General features: G+C 39.1%; 1 protein-coding gene across 1 annotated transcript in view; it reads left to right on the top strand.

Annotated features, from left to right (window-relative positions):
* The window catches only part of TTN (titin), a 337,354-nt gene that overhangs the window by 147,738 nt on the left and 167,868 nt on the right, over positions 1-21,748 (top strand). The window contains exons 81-94 of the mRNA XM_077448105.1: positions 975-1,064; positions 1,446-1,713; positions 1,802-2,062; positions 7,187-7,396; positions 10,537-10,614; positions 11,014-11,040; positions 13,423-13,485; positions 17,617-17,685; positions 18,076-18,147; positions 19,132-19,413; positions 20,047-20,115; positions 20,270-20,347; positions 20,817-20,855; positions 21,504-21,572. Coding sequence (XP_077304231.1) covers positions 975-1,064; positions 1,446-1,713; positions 1,802-2,062; positions 7,187-7,396; positions 10,537-10,614; positions 11,014-11,040; positions 13,423-13,485; positions 17,617-17,685; positions 18,076-18,147; positions 19,132-19,413; positions 20,047-20,115; positions 20,270-20,347; positions 20,817-20,855; positions 21,504-21,572 — 1,675 coding nt within the window. The remainder of the gene's footprint in view (positions 1-974; positions 1,065-1,445; positions 1,714-1,801; positions 2,063-7,186; positions 7,397-10,536; positions 10,615-11,013; positions 11,041-13,422; positions 13,486-17,616; positions 17,686-18,075; positions 18,148-19,131; positions 19,414-20,046; positions 20,116-20,269; positions 20,348-20,816; positions 20,856-21,503; positions 21,573-21,748) is intronic.

Genomic DNA, 21,748 nt, shown 5'->3' with positions numbered 1-21,748 from the left:
CCTTATTATGTCTTTGTAAATTTAGGATTATTGTTGTTGATTAGGTTTCCTCTGTAGTGCTTATTTTACATATGATTGCTTATTGATTGGTGCAGCCACATTTATACAGTGTAGCTGTTCTTAGAAGAATCACAAAAATAGTTAAGTTGGGCATATGACCAGATGCTGACATCTAGCAGTATTTCAGGTGCACATTTGAAATTGCAACCATTGCAAGAACATATAAGATTTTGCTTAAAGTATATCTAAAATTAAAACATTTTTTTTTATTTTGAATAGAGATTAAAATTCCCATCAAGTTTTTTTTGTTTTGTTTTTTTGCCAGTTGTGTCCTAAGTGATGATCTTTCTTTACTTTCTGTGCAAAAAATAAAAATCTCTCTAAAGTTAAGTAAATCCTTCTAAGTCTAGGTTCCCATTAGAAAGACATATTTGTGTTCTGACTCAAAATTTTGCATTGTTTCAGTCCCGGGGTCCCCACAAGTTGAGACACAGACAGCAAAAAAAAAAAAAACCTGACCAAGTCTCTAGCCACAAACATTTGGCTTTAGGCTTTAGACTTTCCAGAAAACTTTATTGAAAAGAAATTGGAAGCTGTCATTACTGATCACCCTGGTGACTGCTGGTTGACTTGCAAACTATATTTTCACTTCTCTTGAACAAGCATTCAGCACTGATGTCATAGTGAAATTAGAGCTTCCTATCTGCATATGTGTTTTGCATCAATGATTAGAATGGCTCACAGAAAGCATTTTTAGAAGTCAGTAATAGCATTCTACACACTTCCCAGAGTATTCAATAATATTAAACCAGCCTCTTGTTGACATATGTCTTTTGCAACATGGTTTAAATGTGTTATCAACAAGAACAAATATTTAGTTCCTGGGAACATTGACTAGAATTATAGAGTACAATCGTTGTCATGCTGCCATGATTACAGTTAAAATGAAATATGTTTTTATTTTCATCTTCTAGGAGTTAGAATTTGAGGAACGTTCTCAAACGGAAGAGCAGGAATTTGATGAGCTTGTGTCATTTATTCAACAAAGAATGAGCCAAGCTGAGGTAGGAAATGGTTTCTTAATTCTTAAAGCTGAACTGCAGGCAAACAGCCAAATACACAAATGAATACACACTGTTGTACTTACCAACGGATTTGCGTTTCTGTCCGTATAGCCTTGAGTGTATGCAGCACAGCCTTGCCTAGCAGGAAATGGACCAGATCTTTTGATCTGCAGTTTTACTTTCAATTGCACCCCCCCCCCCAACCCCACCCTCACATTCAGGTACTCACAATGATTGCATATAAAATACATTTAAGGATGTATTAACAAGTAAAGAGCTGCATTATTTTTGGCCTTTTAATATCTGCCAGGAGTTCAGCTTTAACTCAGTATAATCTATAATTAAAGGGATATACTTATGTTATTATTACTTTATTTGCAGCCTATTAATTTAGTCAAAGATATTGAGGATCAAACTGTGCAAACAAAGAAAGAAGCATTGTTTGAGTGTGAAATCAAGATCAATTACCCTGAAATCAAACTCTCCTGGTACAAAGGAACAGTAAAATTGGATACAAATGACAAATATGAAATTGGTATCGAAGGAGATCGTCATTATCTCAGAATCAGGAACTGTCAGTTGGAGGATCAAGGAAATTATCGTGTAGTGTGTGGACCACACATTGCTAGCGCCAAATTAACTGTGATTGGTAATTACTTTATTTGTCAACATTGATGAATGGCCCTAGCTGTGTTCTCTATCTTTCTTCTAAAATGGTGATTTGTATTTCTTTGCAGAACCGATAGTTATAAAGCCTCTCCAGGATCGGTCCATCAAGGAGGGACACAGTAGCACTCTGATTTGTGAGATCTCAGTTCCAAATGTGAAGTCTCAGTGGTACAGAAATGGAAAAGTTATTGAACCTCAAGGAAGATATAGAACAGAGGTCAATGAGAAAATTCACAAACTTACTATCCAAGATGTAAGAACAGAGGACCAAGGACAGTATACCTGCAGATATGAAAACTTGGAAACTACTGCAGATCTTGTTATTGAAGGTTTGTATTTACAGCCCTGAGTAAAGTATATGTAAAACAACCCACTCATTTTAAAGTAGAAATGAAAGCCAAAAAATATGTATAATGTATATACAGTATCTCACAAAAGTGAGTACACCCCTTGCATTTTTGCAAATATTTTATTATATCTTTTCATGTGACAATACTGAAGAAATTACACTTTGCTAGAGGGTAAAGTAGTGAGTGTACAGCTGGTATAACAATGTAAATTTGCTGTCCCCTCAAAATAACTCAACACACAGCCATTAATGTCTTAACAAAAAAGAGAGAGAGAAGCGCCAGGCAAATCCTAGTGCAGCATTATTTTATTCAGTTAAAATACAACAAATAGAAACAGTGTGAGGTGCACTTGCTAGAGTGCAAATAAGGGTAGGTGCTTTCCACATTGAGGATCACAGAAGAGCTGCCGGGGTGTCCCTGGGGAATAGTCCATGAGCGCCATTTGTCAGCGGGAAGCTGAAGCCTCGAGGGACCTCGATAGGATGCCGGCTGAGTAACTCTGTGTGGAAGCAATCTGGAACTGTCAAACTGGTGAGCCCCGGTGGCTGTTCTGTGATGCTGAATATGGCAAGCACCTACCCGTATTAGCACTCTGTAAGTGCACCTAACACTGTTTCTATTTTTTGTATTTTAACTGAATAAAATATCGCTGCACTAGGATTTGCCTGGCGCTTCTCTCTTTTTTGCCTTCCTTTTTCCCACAGTGATTGGGTTCCCCTGCCCACTCCTGAAGCAGCCTCGCTCACTCTACAGCATTCATTTCAGAGACTCAGATAAAATAGGAGCTCATCCCCTAGAACTCTATGTTCACCTCTTTTTATCTCAGGACTTTGATTGTTTTTTACAATTTTCTTAAATTTTTTAAATTTTAACAGTTTTTATTTTTTATAGTTGCTTTGACAAACTAGCATACCTATGCATGCCTTCCTACTAATCCTAATCATCAGATGTTGTAGCACTGAGTGTTACACCAGTTCTATTTGTTTGTGTTTTTATTAATATCTAAACCGCTGGCAACAAAAGTGAGTACACCCCTAAGTGAAAATGTCCACACCCAAAGTGTCAATATTTTGTGGGGCCAGCATTATTTTCCAGCACTGCCTTAACCCTCTAAGGCATGGAGTTCACCAAAGCTTCACAGGTTGTCACTGGAGTTATGTTGGAATACTGCCCTGTGGTCCAGTCTGCGAAGGGAGATTATCATGCTCTGCTTCAGTATGTCACAGTACATGTTGGCATTCATGATTCCCTCAATGAACTGTAGCTCTCCAGTGCCAGCAGCACTCATGCAGCCCCAGACCATGACACTCCCACCACCATGCTTGACTATAGGCAAGACACACTTCTCACCTGGTTGCTGCCCGCTTGACACCATCTGAACCAAATAAGTTTAAGTTGGTCTCATCAGACCACAGGACATGGTTCCAGTAATCCATGTCCTTAGCCTGCTTGTCTTCAGCAAACTGTGCAGGCTTTCTTGTGCATCATCTTTAAAAGAAACCAATTTGATGCAATGTGCAACGTATGGTCTAAGGACTGACAGGCTGACTCCCCACCCCTTCAACCTATGCAGCACTGCTGGAAGCACTCATACGTCTATTTCCCAAAGACAACCTCTAGATATGACGCCGAACACGTGCAGTTAACTTCTTTGGTCTACCATGGCGAGGCCTTTTCTGAGTGGAGCCTGTCCTGTTAAACTGCTGTATGGTCTTGGCCACAGAGCTGCAGCTCAGTTTTAGGGTCTTATCAATCTTCTTATAGCCTAGGCCATCTTTAAGTAAATCAACAATTCTTTTGTTCAGATTCTCAGAGAGTTCTTTGCCATGAGGTGCCATGTTAAACTTCCAGTGACCAGTATGAGAGAGTGAGAGCAATAACACACTTGCTCCCCATTCACACCTGAGACCTTGTAAAACGAATGAGTCACATGACACTGGGGAGGGAAAATGGCTAATTGGGTCCAGGTTGGAGATTTTCATTTAGGTGTGTAATCACTTTTGTTGCCAGCAATTTAACCACTTGCTTACTGGGCACTTAAACCCCCCTCAGTCCCAGACCAATTTTCAGCTTTCAGCGCTGATGCACTTTGAATGACAATTGCGCGGGCATACAACACTGTACCCAAATGAAATTTTTATCATTTTTTTCCCACAAATAGAGCTTTCTTTTGGTGGTATTTAGTTACAGCTCTGAGTTTTATTTTTTGCTAAACAAACAAAAAAAGATGCAAAAAAATAAAATAAATAAATCATGTTTTAATAGTTTGTTATAAAATTTTGCAAATGGGTCATTTTTCTCCTTCATTGAAGTGCGCTGATTAGGCGGCACTGATGGCTGCATTGGTGGGCACTGATGGGCTGCATTGGTGGGCACTGATGGGCTGCATTGGTGGGCACTGATAGGCTGCACTGGTGGGCACTGATAGGCATAGTTAAGGCGGCACTAATAGGCACAGATAAGGCGGCACCGATGGGCACAGATAAGGCGGCACTGATGGGCAAAGATGGGCACAGATAAGATGGCATGGATGGGTGGCACGGATAAGTGGCATGGATGGGTGGCACGGATGGGCACTGATAGGTACCACTGATAGATGGGACTGATGGGCACTGATAGGTGGCACTGATAGGTGGCTCTGATAGGTGGCACTGCTGGGCACTGATGGGCGGCACTGCTGGGCACTGATGGGCAGCACTGGGTCGCAGCACCTTTGAGGCAGATTGTGGGCACTGTGGGTGGCACTGTTGGTGGCACTGCTGGATGGCACTGTGGGTGGCATTGTGGGTGGCACTGTAGGTGGCACTGTGGGCACTATGGGCACTGATGGGGGCACTGATGGGACACTGATGGGGGGCACTTACTTTTATTCAGGATGGCACGGCGGTGGGCAGGTGGGCACTGGCAGGGGGCAGGTGGTCAGCTGTATTGCTGGCCGTGATCGGGACTGATGTCCCGATCACGGCCGCCGGTGATCGGCTTTTTTTTTCTCTCCTCGCGCTGTCAGCGCGAGGAGGAATAATAGCCGATTACCGGCTCCGTTCTATCACATGATCAGCTGTCATTGGCTGACAGCTGATCACGTGATAAGGGGTCGGGATCGACCCCTTGCACGGATCGGTGATCAGGCGAGTCTCACGGACTCGCCGATCACAGAGCGCGCCGCGCGCGCCCCTCAGGGGGCGCGCAGGCCGCTCGTATCCGGGACGACGTCAATAGACGTCGTCCCGGAAATGTGGGTCCGCGCTGATGCCGTCATTTGGCAATAGCGCGGATCCCAAGTGGTTAAACATTAATGGCTGTTTTGAGTTATTTTGAGGGGACAGCAAATGTACACTGTTATACAAGCTGTACACTCACTACTTTACATTGTAGCAAAGTGTAATTTCTTCAGTGTTGTCACATGAAAATATATAATAAAATATTTTCACAAAAATGTGAGGGGTGTACTCACTTTTGTGAGATACTGTATATCTTTATAAATAGGCATGGTGTTGCATTTTGCAGATATTATGAAGCTCACAGTTATTTAAAGTAATGCTTCCTATACCTGTATTTTTAGCACAGTAGGACTGAACAAAATCATGCCCACATAAACTATATTAACAATGATAGCATCAGAGAATCTCCAGTGGAATCTCTAGTTATATTTTTTAAATGGTTATTTAATATTTACCAAAAAAAACTGACTATGCAGATGTAAATAAAAACAAACTGTGCAGCTTTGACCAAAGTTTAATATTGTCCTTGCTATAGGTGTAGGCCATTTATGTACCTCCCAAAGCATGGCTGTAAAACTCCCAGAGGTGCTAGGACATCGCTAACATGCTTCCAGGTGTTACTGCTCATCCCCAATATTGCAGTTGTGAGCTCTCTTTCAAATTCTGAGCTTGGTGCTGCTGCGATGGAGGAGATATTGACCCACATATGATATTGGAGGAGGAGGAATAATAAACCAGTAGTGTCTGGGAGCATCTTAGCAACATCATGGAAACTAGGCAAGACAGGGGAATGTTATCTCTGGGAGTTTTTCAGCCAGGCTTCAGGAGGCGCATACTGTAAATGACCTACACTTATAGCATGGGCATTAGGCAATCTTAGTTTTTGTTAAAGCTGAACCACATACATTATATGATTGAAATAGCGCAAGCCCACAGGATGTTACTTCCAGTGAAACATCTATTGGCTGCTAGTAACTGAATTTTTGCTGTCTTTCACAAGGGAGTAGTACAGTAAGTGTTACTTCATATTGCCCAGCTTAGTTCCCAGGATTGAGGATATTGGATTAGTCTTAACGTGGACCTTTCAGTAACTTAGTTACATAGTTAGCCAGGCTGAAAAAAAGACACGTCTATCTACTTCAACCAATAAACCTTAATGAATACATTTCTGGCATTCCATAAAATACAGCAACTATATAAACAACAATTTACAAAAATGTTACTTTTTATAAATAAAGAACAGTCATTGAGCTCCATCATCAGTCTGCTGTTCAGTTTCTCCTTCCTCTGTGAGGAACCACACAGGAAGCCAAATTTGCATTATCATTCTATTTCTGGGCCTGCATCTCAGTCTAGGAAGGAGATTCTGACCCCAGAGAGTGCCTGAACCATGATGGCGCTGTCTTTCTGGAGAGAACAGCAGATAAAGGCATTGTCAAGGGGTACTGTGATCTCTGGCATATGTAATAAATATAAGTGTTGCACTTTACATGAAAAAAAAACAATTTCTGATGATAGGTCCACTTTAAGGATCACATGCTGACCTGCTGACACACACCCTGAGAGCAATGGGGAACACCGTAATGCAGACGTGGAAGGTAGCAGGGGATATAGATATACCATTTGATGGCCATTAGAAGTTTCTACGCGTTTATGATCTTGTAGGCTTTCTTGGACTTGTTTCCACTTTTATATGAAATGTAATCACTTTAAAACATAAGCTTTTTGTTTCATAGATACAGCTGTAAATAAAGCAACTGTACTTCCTTATCTGTTTATACATTGAGTGCTGTAAGCAGCGTTAGTATATGATAGGGTGTAGGAATAGATGATATTGTGTTCATTTAAGGTAATTTATTGCTGTTTTAATTTACCTATACAGCTGAAGTTATTCAGTTTACCAAAACAATTCAGAACATTGTTGTTAGTGAGCATGAATCTGCCACCTTTGAGTGTGAAGTATCCTTCGATGATGCTGTGGTCACATGGTACAAAGGAACCATGGAGTTAGAAGAAAGTGAAAAGTACAGTTTCAGAAGTGAAGGCCGTTGGCATTACATGACCATCCATAATGTAACAGCAGAAGATGAAGGTAGGCAATTCTGTAACTTCTGAACAAACTGCAATAGTCGTTTTTGTAAAAGTTACTGTGACCTTTCTGCTTGTTTTACATTGCAGTTTTGAAATTGCACAGTGATTTAAAGGACCAACAACCCTGAAAATTAGTTATGTTTATGCATTATAGCTGCCAATAGTACTTTAAGTTATTATATTTGGAGGCTTATACTACACATGCACTAGAATTTATGCATGAATTGGAGATAACTTTATGGGGTCTAATTATAAAAAATTTGCTCAACGAATGTTACAAGGATTTGCTCAGCCGCCACAAACTCTGGCCATATTTTAGTTAATGCAGTGATTTCCTATGATCGACAACTCCATCTAGTGGCCATAATCCTAGAAATTTGCCACAAATTTGTTTCAGTGTTGAATTGCAAGTCTGTTATCTTCCTGCACATTTTTACTGGCAAGTTGTACACTTGCGGAGCACTTGAAGCACAAGTTCTGGTTGACACAAATTTGTAGCAAATTTGTGTGGCATGTGTCTAGCAAGAGACAAGTTGCAGTGGTGAGTCTACAGCAAGAACTCTGCAAGGCTAAAGCATGACAATTAAGCCACAGTGACCCCTGTGGTGGGAGGACTATTGCACAACATAACTAAACCAGAACTTGCAGCAGACTTGCAGAATGTTTGCAAAGAAAGTTGATCTGGAGTCAATGCAATTGTGAATCCTGCCAAGTCTAGCAAGAGCTTAGCAAGCCTTTTTTTAAACGTGCAGCACAGTTATTTGCTATCTGCGATGTGGCATTTTCCTGATTGAAGCATTTCAGGGAAAATACTGCAGTCTGGCCACTAGATGGAGCTGATGATAATAGCAAATCAACATATTAAGCAAAATACAGTCAAATTCAGGATGGCTGGGCAAGTGCTTGTGACATTCATCTGGTGATTTTTTTTTTATAAACATACCTTGCATACATCATTTTCTGAGAGGAAAAATCACGCTGTACAATAATCGTGACATGAAACTTAAGCTGGCCATGGCTTCACGTTTGTCCAGTTCCTGCTGAATCAGCAAAAATTTGACCTGTGGTTGGCCCTGTTGGCACCACCACCGGGTTTGACAAACTTTAAAGCAGGGTGGAAAAATGTCAGCTAAACACTGACTATAGTCTATCAGATTAAGTCACTGTTTGGTTTTTCAGACAGTGGTGGGTGCTGAGGCTGTCTGAATTATTTAACTGGCATAGAAGACTAAACAGTGCGGATGGAGGAATTTATTTAAGTTTTTAAAATCTGTGCATATATGGTTAGCTTTATTCACTAAGCTAAGTAGGCAATTGCAAAATAATACATTGGCTACTCATGCATTAAATGAACTGCAGTGTTTCAGTTCACTTCAAATGTGTCTTCCTAAAACAACTTGTGACTGTAAACATGACAGACCAATTTACTAAAGGAGTCACCTTTCACTTGTAGCCAAACGAACATGTCTCTATTCTGAAACCTAGCATTATGCTGAGATTTTAGAAAATATATAAGATCTCCTTAGCACATGATTAGATGCTTTACTCAATCATAGATACATTATGCATCACCAGTAGTGAACATTTTTCACCACTTGCCAACCGTACAACTTACATATATGTCGGCAAGGTGACTCTGCTGCATAGAATGACTTACTTAGTATGTGATCCTGCACTTTTGGGTCTGGGGTGTGGCATGCAGCCCGCTTCTGCTTATGCACAGCAGGAGCTGATCCGTGAGTACCGTGGACTCAATATCCACTGACAATCATTCAGCACAGAGTCAGAAAGGCAATATGTCTATGTAAACAAGGCAGATCGCTGTTCAATTAGTAGGGAAGGCATTGATCTTGTGTTCCAGCAAAGCAGGAACATGAATCAATGCCTTCCCCTAGTAAAAGCACCTCTCACATAGTACACAAACACTGGCTAACCGCACAGTTAACCTTTTGATCACCCCTGATGTTAAGCCCTTCCCAGCCAGTGTCATTAGTACAGTGATAGTGCATATTTTTAGCACTAATCACAGTATTTGTGTCACTAGTCCCCAAAAAGTGTAAAAAGTGTCAGTTAATGTCCAATTTGTCTGCCACAATATCGCAGTCCTGCTATAAGTCGCCGATCGCCGCCATTACTAGTAAAAGAAAAATAATTAAATTAAAATTCCATAAACATATCCCCTAGTTTGTAGAAGATATAACTTTTGGGCAAACCAATCAATATACACTTATTGGGATTTTTATTTATCAAGAAGATGTAGCAGAATACACATTGGCCTAAATTGGTGAAGAAATTCGATTTTTTTTTAAATGTTTTTATTGGGTATGCTTTATAGCAGAAAGCATAACATTTTTTTTTTTTTTCAAAATTCTCTGTATTTTTTTTGGTAAAAGGGGCAAAATAAAAACCAAAGGTGATCAAATACCACCAAAAGAAAGCTCTATTTGTGGGGGAAAAAAGGACGTAATTTTTGGGGTTTTTTGTATTTTGTATATGTATTTTTTGCACAATTGTCAGTTAAAGTAGCGCAGTGTTGTATTGCAAAAAATAGCCTGGTCATGAAGGGGGTAAATCTTCCAGATGTCAAGTGGTTAATAATTTTACTAGCATGTCTAATAAGACCCCTTTCACATTCGAGGCATTTTTCATGAGCTACAGCACTAAAAATAGCACCTTCATAGTGCCTGAAAAAAGTGGTTCCATTCACTCCAGTGTGAAAGCCCGAGGGCTTTTACACTGGAGTGGTGCGCTGGCAGGGGAGCGTCAGTGAAGGAGCGGTGAACTCACTGCTCCTCCCCATTGAAATCAATGGGGCATCGCTGCTATACCACCGGAAAAACATGGCTGCGCCAGCATTTTGTGGGCGGATTTAACCCCTTTTCAGACGCAAGTGGGGGGTTAAAACCGCCCTACTATCGGTCGAATAGTGCCGCTAAAACGACGGTACAGCGCTGCTAAAACAACGGTAAAGCGCCGCTAAAACAACAGTAAAGCACCGCTGACGCCCTAGGCGACACAGTGTGAAAGGGCTCCAACTATTCAAAGTGTTGAAGTTCTTTATTCTATGCAGTTACAATTAAATAGAAATAGAAATCAATATGTTTGCATTTATCATTATAATTTATATTTTTAATTCCTCAGGAGTCTATTCAGTAATTGCCAGCCTTGAGCCAAGAGGTGAAGCAACAAGCACAGCTGAACTGTATCTGACTACCAAAGGTATGTGTTTGTTAAATAATAAAAAAATAATCATCATCATCACAATATAAATAATAACAACCCTGTGATAAAAGTGATTTATTTTTATTTTCTGAAATGATACAGATCATTTTTTATTATTTTACTCAGAAGATGTTAAAAAAAAAAGTCATAACACTGTCTGCCCATATATATATAATGCTAAGAAAGTGGTTGGTTCAAAGCAAAGTAAAGGAAATGGATGCCACATTATGAAGTTCTTTTTTAATCTATACAAAGCCAAGACACTAATAAACACAAAAGAACTGGAACCGAATCATTTTTTTATGTTATTTCTAGGATACTGTATATGTATTTATTTTTATAAAATATTTTCATTATAAACCTATGCTTACCTCAATTATGCTGTGCTTATTTCAGAGATGAAGTTGGAGCTCCGGCCACCAGGTAGGATAAAAGATTTTTTTTTTTACATATGTTTTAATAATCATTATAAACAACTTGAAATGAAATTACATAGCTGGAAAAGAGTTTACCATTTTTATTAGTAAGGAAGAAAAATATTGATTGGATATCACTGATTACCCGTCTTTTATGCTGTCTGCTACGCTTGAAAGGGCAGCTATGCAGATAATGGAATGCTTCAAGCTATTAGCCCTTGTACACACGGTCGGACATTCCGACAACAAAATCTGTCGGATTTTGTCCGACGGATTTTGTCCGAAACTTGTGCATACACACGGTCGGAAAAAGTTGTCAGAAAATCCGATCGTACGTTACGTGATGACGTTATTTCGTTACGACGGGACTACGTTCAGGCTAGTAGCCAATAGCTTTGGTCTAGGAATTTGATCTGAGCATGCGTGGCACTTTGTCTGATCGTAATTCTATACACACAATCGGACAAAGTCCGATCGGATCATGTTGTCGGAAAGTTTTATAGCCCAGCTCTTAAACTTTTTCCATCGAATATTCAGATGGAAAAAGTCCGATGGAGCCCACACACAGTCGGATTATCCGACAGCACGGTCCGATCGGACATTTTCCGTCGGAATGTCCGACCGTGTGTACAAGGGCTTAGATTCCTTTTCAGTTCAAAGAAGTAGCTGATCAGTTTCCAGGAAGGGCTACACCTACATAGTGGTTTCCCAAGGCAAGCAAGATCTCAGCATTCAACAGCTTCACTGTTTTTATCACAGAAAGTGATAACCACATTAACTCTTCCAAACCAGAAGATATTGATGTATAGAAGCCCAGAACTAATTTAGTTACATAGTTATTAAGGTTGAATAAAGACACCAGTCCATCCAGTTCAACCTGAGCTTCTACAATTGTCCCCATCACTGTACATTGCACACTCACATCGGTCCCTACCCTCAAGGAGCCCACAATCCAGGGTCCCTATTTATATACTAGGAACAATTTTGGACAGAAGCCAATTAACCTACCTGCATGTCTTTGGAGTGTGGGAGGAAACCGGAGTACCTGGAGGAAACCCACGCAGGCACAGGGAGAACATGCAAACTCCAGGCAGGTAGTGTCGTTGGGAGCCAGCGACCCTTCTTACTGCTAGGTGAGAGTGCTACCCACTACACCACTGTGCCACCCGAAAGTGATAACCACATTAACTCTTCCGAACCAGAAGATATTGATGTATAGAAGCCCAGAACAAATTTAGTGTCAGTATGCATCCAGTAACTTGACAATAAATCTAGATTTATTGAGATGAACTCCAACTTTTGAGCATGGGAGCATGCCCAGCTCCACACTTCTAGCTGTGAAAGGAAAGTGTAGATGAACGTTCTTTCATGACAGGACATCATGTTGTGAAAACAGTTGCACATTGGTTAAGCATACACTATATTGCCAAAAGTATTGGGACATTTGCCTTTACAAGCACATGAATTTTAATGGTATCCCAATCTTAGTCCATAGCATTCAATATTAAGTTAGTCCACCCTTTGAGGCTACAACAGCTTCAACTCTGGGAAGGCTGTCCACAAGGTTTAGGAGTGTGTCTATGGGAATGTTTGACTATTATTCCAGAAGCGCATTTGTAAGGTCAGGCACTGATGTTGGACGAGAAGGCCTGGCTCACAGTCTCAGCTCTAATTCATTCCAAAGGTGTTCTATCGGGTTGAGGTCAGGACTCAGGCTAGTCAAGTTCCTCCACCTCAAACTTCCTCATCCATGTCTTTATGGACCTTGCTTTGTACACTGGTGCCCAATAATCTTGGAACAGGAAGGGGCCATCCCCAAACAGTTACCACAAAGTTGGGAGCGTGAAAATGTCCAAAATGTCTTCATATCTTGGTATGCTGACACCTTAAGAGTTCCCTTCACTGGAACTAAGGGGCCAAGCCCAACCCCTAAAAATTAACCCCACATCATAATCCCCCTCCACCAAATGATTTGGACCAGTGCACAAAGCAAGGTCTATAAAGACATGGATGAGCAAGTCTGGGGTGGAGCAACTTGACTGACTTCAACCTGATAGAACAACTTTGGGATGAATTAGAGCGGAGACTGTGAGCCAGGCCTTCTTATCCAACATCAGTGCCTGACCTTACAAATGCACTCATGGAAGAATGGTCAAACATTCCCATAGACACACTCCTAAACCTCATGCACAGCCTTCCCAGAAGAGTTGAAGCTGTTATAGCTACAAAGGGTGGACCAACTCAATATTGAACACTACGGACTAAGACTGGGATGCCATTAAAGTTCTTGTGTGTGTGTAAAGGCAGGCGTCCCAATACTTTGGGCAATATAATGTATAATAAGGTGGATGAATGAAGATTTGAATAATTATTTAAAACTCACTTTCAGATGTTCCAGATACCAGGATACCATATATACCTGCTGCAGCTGAAGAAGAATTCATCACAGAAGGTAAGTCAGAATACATGTTTTATACCATTGGTACTAAGATGTGAGCAGCTTCTCAACATATTTGTGCAGTTACCCATTTTTAGAAGTGTAGCCAATATATAACAAAATATTATAACGCTACTGTCCTTATTTTCATTTACAGTCCATTCATTGTTACTGCCAATTTGATTTTACAAATTCTACAAAGATATGTAAAAAACGTACGCTTTTCATGTAATAAACTGGTGTTTATTTGTTTATTCAAAGAGTTCATAATTCTTCCTCGTGTACCAGAAGTGAAGAAGGCAAAGAGAGGTATTAAAAATAGGGAGCTGTAGTTAAATAAAGTCAACTTTATTAACTTCCTCATTTTAATGTACAGGCATTTAAGCTTTGCTACCCAGCTTAATATCATCATACTAAATACAAATATTATAACCAAATAAACTAATGTTCGCAGCATAACCTGTTTCAAATACAGTACAGAAAAAATATTATGGGAAGAAATAGATAACTTATTGATTTATACAGCGTTCTTTATAATGTTTACAGCAGCCTTTTTACAAGTAATATATGGACAAAGAAAATGCTGGAAATGGAGCATCCTACACTGCTGCTGTTACATCACAGCAATTCTAATTCCCAATCTTGATAGCTACCACTTCTTTACTATAAGAGGAGAAATGTGGTTATGGGTCTTTATTAGAGATTCAGTTGCTGCTATGCATCTACAGTATCTCACAAAAGTGAGCACACCCCTCACATTTTTGTAAATATTTTATTATATCTTTTCATGTGACAACACTGAAGAAATTATACTTTGCTACAATGTAAAGTAGTGAGTGTACAGCTTGAATAAAAGAGTAAATTTGCTGTCCCCTTAAAATAACTCAACACACAGCCATTAATGTCTAACAAGCTGGCAACAAAAGTGAGTAGATACCTAAGTGAAAATGTCTAAATTGGGCCCAAAATGTTAATATTTTGTGTAGCCACCATAGTTTTCCTGCACTGCCTTAAACCTCTTGGGTATGGAGTTCACCAGAGCTTCACAGGATTCCACTGGAGTCCTCTTCCACTCCTCCATGACAACATCACCGAGGTGGTGGATGTTAGAGACCTTGCGCTCCTCCACCTTCAGTTTGAGGATACCCCACAGATGCTCAATAAGATTTAGGTCTGAAGACATCACAGTCCATCACATTTACCCTCAGCTTCTTTAGCAAGGCAGTGGTCGCCTTGGAGATGTGTTTGGGGTCGTTATCATATTGGAATACTGCCCTGCGGCCCACTCTCTGACGGGAGGGGATCATGCTCTGTTTCAGTATGTCATAGTACATGTTGGCATTCATGGTTCCCTCAATGAATTGTAGCCCTCCAGTGCCAGTAACACTCATGCAGCCCTAGACCATGACACTCTCACCACCATGCTTGACTGTAGGCAAGACGCACTTGCCTTTGCACTCCTAACCTGGTTGCCTCAACACACGCTTGACACCATCTGAGCCAAATAATTTTATCTTGGTCTCATCAGACCACAGGACATGGTTTCAGTAATCCATGTCCTTAGTCTGCTTGTCTTCAGCAAACTGTCTGTGGGCTTTCTTGAGCATCATCTTTAGAGGAGGATTCCTTCTGGGATAACAGCTATGCAGACCAATTTGATGCAGTGTACAGCGTATGGTCTGAGCACTGACAAGCTGACCCCCTACCCCTTCAACCTCTACAGCAATGCTGGCAGCACCCAATACGTCTATTTCCCAAAGACAACCTCTAGATATGATGCTGAGCACGTGCACTCAACTTCTTTGGTCGACCATGGCGAGGCTTGTTCTGAGTGGAACCTGTGCTGTTAAACCACTGTGTAGTCTTTGACACCATGCTGCAGCTCAGTTTCAGGGTCTTGGCAATCTTCTTATAGCCTAGGCCAGTGATGGCGAACCTTGGCACCCCAGATGTTTTGGAACTACATTTCCCATGATGCTCCTGCACTCTGCAGTGTAGTGGAGCATCATGGAAAATGTAGTTTCAAAACATCAGGAGTGCCAAGGTTCGCCATCACTGGCCTAGGCCATCGTTATGTAGAGCAGCAATTCTTTTTTTCAGATCCGCAGACAGTTCTTTGCCATGAGGTGCCATGTTGAACTTTCGGTGACCAGTATGAGAGAGTGAGAGCGATAACACCGAATTTAACACACCTGCTCCCTATTCACACACAAAACCTTGTAAGATTAATGAGTCACATGACACCTGGGAGGGAAGATGGCTAATTGGACCCAATTTGGGCATTTCCCCTTAGGGGTGTACTCACTTTTGTTGCCAGTGGTTTATTTTGAGTGTTGCGTTATTTTGAGGGGACAGCAAATTTACACTGTTACAATCTGCACACTCACTATGTTACATTGTAGCAAAGGATCATTTCTTCAGTGTTGTCACATGAAAATATATAATAAAATATTTACAAAAAAGTAAGGTGTGTGAGATACTGTATATGTGTTCCCACATATACTCAGACTGTAATTAATAAATGGTAAAGTGATACCCTTCTGTTATATTGTGCTTCATAAATACATAATAGATAGACCAATAGCCTAGAATTATTAACCAAAATATAATAATAATGCCATGTGGCAAAAAACAAATATTAATAAGTAGTGTGAACCGTGATCATAAAAAAGGGAAAAAAATCATGACAACATGTGAATGCAACCACATCAAATGTTACAGCACCGTTTAGAGATAACACTCCATATGATGAAGTTCAAAATATAAAACAGTGTCCAAAGTTCATATAATAAGCAAATTTTTCTGTGAATCAAGTGTTTTGTCACAAATCACCATCACATTCACCTTCCAAACTATGCGCACACCTCAAGTACAGACCTTACACAGGTCACTTTAAGGCTTCCCCTTTTAAGGGGTGTATAGTCCAGCTGCTGGTTGCTATGATCCTAATCCAGGTAAACTCATTCCAGTGTGCAGTAATCCATATGTAAGGTGCTCATAAAAATTTGAGAACTAACATAGTGCTGAATTGCTTAAAAAAACAATACTTTAGTAGAAGCTTTAATATGCAAACTTACATTTTAGGGTGCACCTAGGCATTACACTTTACAAAATTAAAGTGTGTGGGCCCCTTAATAGTCACTTGGATGTTGCAGTAACTCGGCTCTAAGTAGATAAAGAAAAGTCTCTGATGCGTTTAGTGACTCACCATGTAACTTCCTCAAGGAGTGTGCTCCTTGAAGAAGTTACATAACAAGTGATGAAACTTGTCGGGGTGGGGCTTAGTGATGTCATTGCACACGAGCAGGAAGTTTTTGCTATCTCTTTAGAGCTGAATTACTGTAACATTCAAGTCACTTTTAAGGGGCCCACACACCCCAATGTTGTCAAGTGTATTTCCTAGGTGCACTAGAGGAAGTGCACCCTAAAATGTGAGTTTGTATTTTAAAGATTTTATTAAAGTATTGCTTTTTAAGCAATTCAGCACTATGTTAGTTATCTGATTTTTATGAGCATCCTACATATGGATTACTGCACACTGGAACGAGTGTACCTGGATTAGCACCCAACGGCTTGACTATACACCCCTTAAAGGGGAAGGCATACAGCTACTTGTGGAAGGTTTGTACTTAAAGGTGAGACACCGTTGTATATGTTGAACTTCACCACATGGAGTGTTATCACTAAGCAGTGTTTTATTATTTGATATGTTTGCATTCACCTATTGTCATGATTTTTTTCACTTGGTATTTTTTAGGATTAAGGTTCACACTACTTATTGCTATTTTTGTTTTTGCTACAGGGCATTATTATTATATATTGGTTATCAATTCTAGGCTTTTGATCTATTTGTTATGTATTTGTGAAGCACGGTATAACAGAGGGGTAGCGTTTTACCATTTATTATGTATGCTTTGACTTCATGCCTTCTTGCTAGTTCTCACTAATCATGGTTATGACACCTTAACCATTGTAGATATTTCTCCTCTAGACATGCTTCTTATTTCATCATCATCAGAGCACAGGCAAAGCGCCCGTGTCATCAAAGCCATGACTACATATTAATGAATGCCTAACTGTTTTTTTCTTTCATTGTATTTTGCGAGATAATGTTTTACAACCCATTTACATTCACAATTTCTTCAGTGCCCAAGCCTGGTGTGAAGGTTCCCAGAGACGTAACAGATATTGGTGGGGAGGTTCCACCAGCTAAAAGTGAGTATTTTCTAATGCACAGTAAATAACCTACTGAACTATCTGTGTGTGTGTTCAATTTATTATTTAGATTATCTTGATATAACAGAAAGTTCTCTTACAACAAATTAATAGTGGACACATCAAGCTATTATACTGTGCTACTATTGCTCTTCACATCTGTGTTCTAAAGGCTTATTTATTCTTTGGTTAGTATTCTTCATTATATGTTAGTGTCACAATCCTGTGCAAAATATGAATCTTATTGTGTTATATGTCCTACAGCCTAGTGTTTTTGTCCACGAAAGTTCAAGTTCATTGTTAAAGTGACCTCATAGTGCCTTCAGACACACATTAGGAGAAATACTTTTATTTATTTATGCGCTACATCACTTACTTCTCTTCTTAAAGTTGCTCTAGTGGGCAAGAAACAAAAAGTTCCAGCTCCACCTGCTCCCACAGTTCCTGCACCCCCTGCTAAAGGTAAATGTGTAGGCACGTGAATACATATACATTGTTGCCCACCATCCAAGGCTTTGCTTGATTTATGATTCATGCTAAGAAGAAAATAGGGTGGTCACATAACACACTATAATTTTTGCTTTGAAGAGTATCATATTCTGCACATTAATCAGTATTGACCTTGCTTGTCTAGTATTTTATGTATAGTCTGTAGTCTGTTTTTTGTATGCTTTTTGTTGTTTTCATTGTTGCTTTTTTGTATTTATCTGTGTTCATGATTGTGTTCTCAGTCTGCCTTCTTACATCATCATATGTGATGGTACTTACTTATGTGAAGGAATTCATCTTTTTTCTTTTTATGTGCATGTTCTTTTATCTTTTTATGTGCATGTTCTTTAATGATTATATTTAAAATGGTTCTAATGCATTCTAATGTCATGTAATTGTCCTGTCTTTCTTCTAACTATAAGTTATGTCATGTTATTTTGTCATTAAAATTCACTCCTTTCTTTTCTCACCTATTGTTTCCTCTCTCAGTTACCTTATTCTTCATTTCCTTCCTTCCTTCCTTCCTTCCTTCCTTCCTTCCTTCCTTCCTTCCTTCCTTCCTTCCTTCCTTCCTTCCTTCCTTCCTTCCTTCCTTCCTTTCCTTCCTTCCTTCCTTCCTTCCTTCCTTCCTTCCTTCCTTCCTTCCTTTCTCCCTCCCATCCTTCCTTCCTTCCATATTTCCTTCTCCATATTTCCTTCCTTCCTATTTTCCTTCCTGTCTGACAGCCATCTGTCTATAGCTTGTCATATGTCTTATGTTGTATTTGTTAAGTTCGGCAATTAATATTTCTTTTTTTTTTTGTGCTGTCTTATCCCATTTTGGGATGGCTTCTTAAAACTTAATGGCTTCTTAAACATGGGAATAATTCCTTACCACCCATGGATCTTATTCATAGCTTTGCATCATAAATCAAAACTAAAGTGCATTTATTTAACATAAATAAATGTTTTTTAAAGTTCCTGCAAAACCCAGAAAAGAGGATGAGGTTAAAGTAATTACCGTAGCCAAAAAGAGAGAAGAAATTTACCAGAAGGTTCGTGAATCAGAACCATCTTATGAAGTAGAAGAATATGCAGAAGAGGAGGAAGCTTATGAGGAGTACGGCCGGAAGGAAGAGGTTTATGAGAGACATGTTTATGAAGAAGACAAGGAGTATTATGAAGAACAAGTCTATGAAAGAAAGCAAGAATATTATGAGGAACAAGTTTATGGTGAAGAAGAGCAGTACTATAAAGAAGGTACCATATATCTTGGCTCCTTGGTATATCTTTGGTGTTGTGTTTGTGTCTGACTTACTTTTCTGCTTCACATATTTTTTAAACAGTACAATCCTCAAGTCCCATAAATTTTACTTAAAAGTAATTAGTTTGTATATGTTTTACTTTTGCCCTTTAAGACAACTTAAAGAGTGTTACACTATCTTATAGCAGTAATGTGAAGCAGTGTAACGTGAATATGTAGCTTGTGTGAGGATGTATTCTTGTTTTTCTTGTTACATATCCAGTCATGAAACGCTTCCAAATTAGGTGACATATGTGGACCAGCTGTGGGTAAAACTATATTTACCTTCGTGGCACTGCTATTTAAATCCAGCACCTCCTCTCCTTTCCTTGCTGCTCAATCTGGTCCCCGCCTATCTGGGTGTCAGATGATTCACCATTGAAGTCAGCGGGGACGACAGATAATTTTCACAGGAGGGTACAGCAGCAATATGGGAAGAAGATCACAGCCCCAAAGCTCCTAAATTTTAATTTTACCTCTTGCCATCCACTGCAAACAAAATTATTCAATTTTGGAAGTATCTTTAAAAACTTTTTTCTTTTTATTATTTTTGAACCTGGACCTGGTTGACATTTCATTTTTTCCCTAAGTAATTGAAGAAGAGATTCCAGAAAGGAGGATCTCTGAAGCTGAATATAAGAAGCCTGGTGTTCCTGCAGGTAATTATATTTTATTTTTGAACTTTTGTAAAATTGAATTTAAAAGCTTAAAAAATCAACTTCATATGCTTGCAAGTGAAAAAGGAATGGCTTTAGCTGAATTAGAGGCATATGCTATAAAAGCAAAGTAAAATGATTTTTAATGGTTTCACAGTACCAAGGAAACCTATTGAGGAGCAGTTTGAAAGACGGGTTGTCACCAGAGAAGAGGAAGCAGGCAGAAGGAGACAAGGTTCCCTCTTTGCTCCTAAATACTAGAAAAAAATATTGTCACCAATAGACATAGGAGTTTAAAAAACTAATCTTAATTGTTGTTTTGATAATTATACTATATTACTATTCTCTAGGCATTAAAACTGTAAAAAGGGATGTATTATTTTATTTTTATTTTTTTTGCTTTTATTATTGAGTTTATTTGCATTGGTAACTTCTAGGTTCACATTTAATTAGAATATATATCAACCATACTAAAAATGTGTTCAAATGTCTAAGTAGTGACTAATCCTTAAACACATCCTAAAGTCAGTAAAGACGGAGTGGAAGATAGGATATGGAAGCTGTGTTCCAAATATAGAAAGTGAAGAACAAATGTGACAGCTGCTTTTATACACTTGCATTATACTTGCGTTATTCTTTCCACTGTCATTAAGTATAAGTATACTGTCTCAATGTTACTTACTGTAATTGTAACTTCTTTATAGTGCCTGTACCAGTGCATGAGGAAATTGAAGAAAGAAGGGGTGAGTACATAACATAATCAATATGTATATCTACATACTTTAATCATGACAGAGCAAATCCCTACTAAGCAGACCCTACCTGGTTTTCTATATTTATATATTAATTGTGTTGCACTTAAAAAAAAAAAACTTAAAAAAATAAAGATAGCACAAATAATCGCTAAACTATTTTAAAGTACAAGCTCGGCAGTGGGCAAAGGCAGAAGAAGAGGTTACCCTTGCTTTTCAAAGAAAGCAGCAGATATCTATGAAAGGTATGAAGGTGGTTCCAGGTATTGCAATCATCAGCAATAAATAACATCATAATATGATGTGGCAATACCCACAAAACCTCATGCTCTAACTGGCTATGGGGTTTCTTTTTACATTTCCTGCCTAAATTAACCTGTCATCTAACATTTTTAAACTCCAGCGCAACATAACTTTATTTATAATCATGTTTGGAGAAGAGTTTTCATCCTACCTGAAGCCTTTAAATTTTGACAAACTTATCCCAGATTGGAGCTTGACATTATATTACCAAAACTAATGTGCCATCTTGGGTCTTCTTATATGCTAATGCTGTTCATTAAATGAACTTTGTATATGTATATGTTTAATCTGCAAATATAATTATAAATTAATACTTGTCCATCTGGTCATATTCAGTGCCAGACAAAAGGGCAACAGGAGAGTTCTATTATGAACGCCAAGTAGAGGAGGCTGCAGTAGTAACAGGTATGTAATCTTTAGCTGCTTCAATAGGAAAAAAGTTATTGTTACAGTTGTAATACTGTATGTCCATTACATATATTTAAAAATATAATAATAATAAAATATAATAATATTGGATCAGAAGTGATTGAATGGGAGTTTTTAAAATTGTCTTTTGTGTCTGGACATTGGGCCAATTG

Source organism: Lithobates pipiens, unplaced genomic scaffold (genome assembly GCF_037356315.1).
Source record: "Lithobates pipiens isolate NorthernLeopardFrog02 unplaced genomic scaffold, aLitPip1_a1.2 Scaffold_22, whole genome shotgun sequence".
Taxonomy (NCBI): domain Eukaryota; kingdom Metazoa; phylum Chordata; class Amphibia; order Anura; family Ranidae; genus Lithobates; species Lithobates pipiens.
This window is presented reverse-complemented; position numbering and strand designations above follow the sequence as displayed.